Here is a 1,670-nt window from a genome sequence, read left to right on the forward strand (position 1 = left end):
TGTTGTGTGGTGGGGTGGGGGGGGGGGGGGTCGAAGACTACATCTTGGACCAGAGAAATGGCGTCCAACATTTGGGCTCTGCTTTAGGTTTGACTGGGATGTGGTCCACATATGAGCTCAGATCTAGTCTTTCAACCCATATGGGTCAAGCTGTTCCTGGGCAGAACAATTTAATTCTGCAGAGGTCAAAGGTCAGTCTCTCACCCCGCTGCCCTGCCCTTCGTACCGTCACCACGACCTTAGCACAGTGTGGCCCAGAGCCTACGTACCCAGACTGCTGCCGTCAGTGTTTCACCTCAGTTTCCATTTTCCAGGTCCATGGAAAAAAAAATCAAAACTGACGTCCGTGGAGTCGGAGTGCAGTCTGGGACCTGTGGCACCGGTCCAGGTCTCCCGCCACAGCTCACGGTCCAGGAGTCGGCCGTGGTCGGTCCAGATGTGCTGCACCGCCCCACCAGACTGGGCCGCGCCCCGGCTGGGACGGACAAAATGGATCCAGGTCAAACTGAACCAGTCTCTGCTCCAGAACCTCTGAGGAGCATCAGCAGACCCAGACCCAGTGCTCTGAGAACCAGACCCGCTCCAAACCACCCCCCCAGGGACATCGACCTGATGCCAGTTTGCCTCCCCGCGCCCCACAATGCCAACATCCGGCCTCCGTCCCCGACAGAGGGCCCCCTCCCTCGTCACGGTCCTCAAAGTCCCAACGGTCCTCAGCCTCAGCTGGGCCCCACGTCCAGTCTCCTCCGGTCCAACCCCAACCCCAACCCCCCGGCCAGCCTCACCCCCCGGCCCAGCCCTGGTCCACAGACCCAGAGGACCAGCCCGCATCAGAGCACCAATCAGAGTCAAGGCCACGCCATGAAGCCCGCAGGAGAGAACGGCGACTTCAGGTGAGACACATGGTGACCCACATGTACCGGTCCACAGACCGGACCACACCGGTTCACATATTGGACCACACTAGTCCACATATTGGACCACACTAGTCCACATATTGGACCACACCGGTCCACATATTGGGCCACACTAGTCCACATATTGGACCACACCGGTCCACATATTGGACCACACTAGTCCACATATTGGACCACACCGGTCCACATATTGGACCACACTAGTCCACATATTGGACCACACCGGTCCACATATTGGACCACACTAGTCCACATATTGGACCACACCGGTCCACATATTGGACCACACTAGTCCACATATTGGACCACACCGGTCCACATATTGGACCACACTAGTCCACATATTGGACCACACCGGTCCACATATTGGACCACACTAGTCCACATATTGGACCACACCGGTCCACATATTGGACCACACTAGTCCACATATTGGACCACACCGGTCCACATATTGGACCACACTAGTCCACATATTGGACCACACCGGTCCACATATTGGACCACACTAGTCCACATATTGGACCACACCGGTCCACATATTGGACCACACCAGTCCACTGATTGGACCACACTGGTCCACAGATTGGGCCACACCGGTCCACATATTGGACCACACCGGTCCACAGATTGGGCCACAGTCACTGCTGCTCCTATCTCATGTCTAAATACAGAAGCCCAGACACTGGGCTGCAGGCACTGAGTTCCAGACCATGTCACCTGAATCTGGGCTGCAGTTTTATGAAGCTGACA

General features: G+C 56.5%; 1 protein-coding gene across 1 annotated transcript in view; it reads left to right on the plus strand.

Annotated features, from left to right (window-relative positions):
- Positions 1–1,670, plus strand: part of inpp5ja (inositol polyphosphate-5-phosphatase Ja) — a 9,287-nt gene that overhangs the window by 808 nt on the left and 6,809 nt on the right. Inside the window, exon 2 of the mRNA XM_008326359.2 lies at positions 315–893. Within this exon, the coding sequence (XP_008324581.1) occupies positions 319–893 (575 nt within the window). The 5' untranslated portion in view covers positions 315–318. The remainder of the gene's footprint in view (positions 1–314; positions 894–1,670) is intronic.

The sequence above is a fragment of the Cynoglossus semilaevis genome, chromosome 14 (assembly GCF_000523025.1).
Source record: "Cynoglossus semilaevis isolate Cse_v1.0 chromosome 14, Cse_v1.0, whole genome shotgun sequence".
In the NCBI taxonomy this organism is placed as follows: Eukaryota; Metazoa; Chordata; class Actinopteri; order Pleuronectiformes; family Cynoglossidae; genus Cynoglossus; species Cynoglossus semilaevis.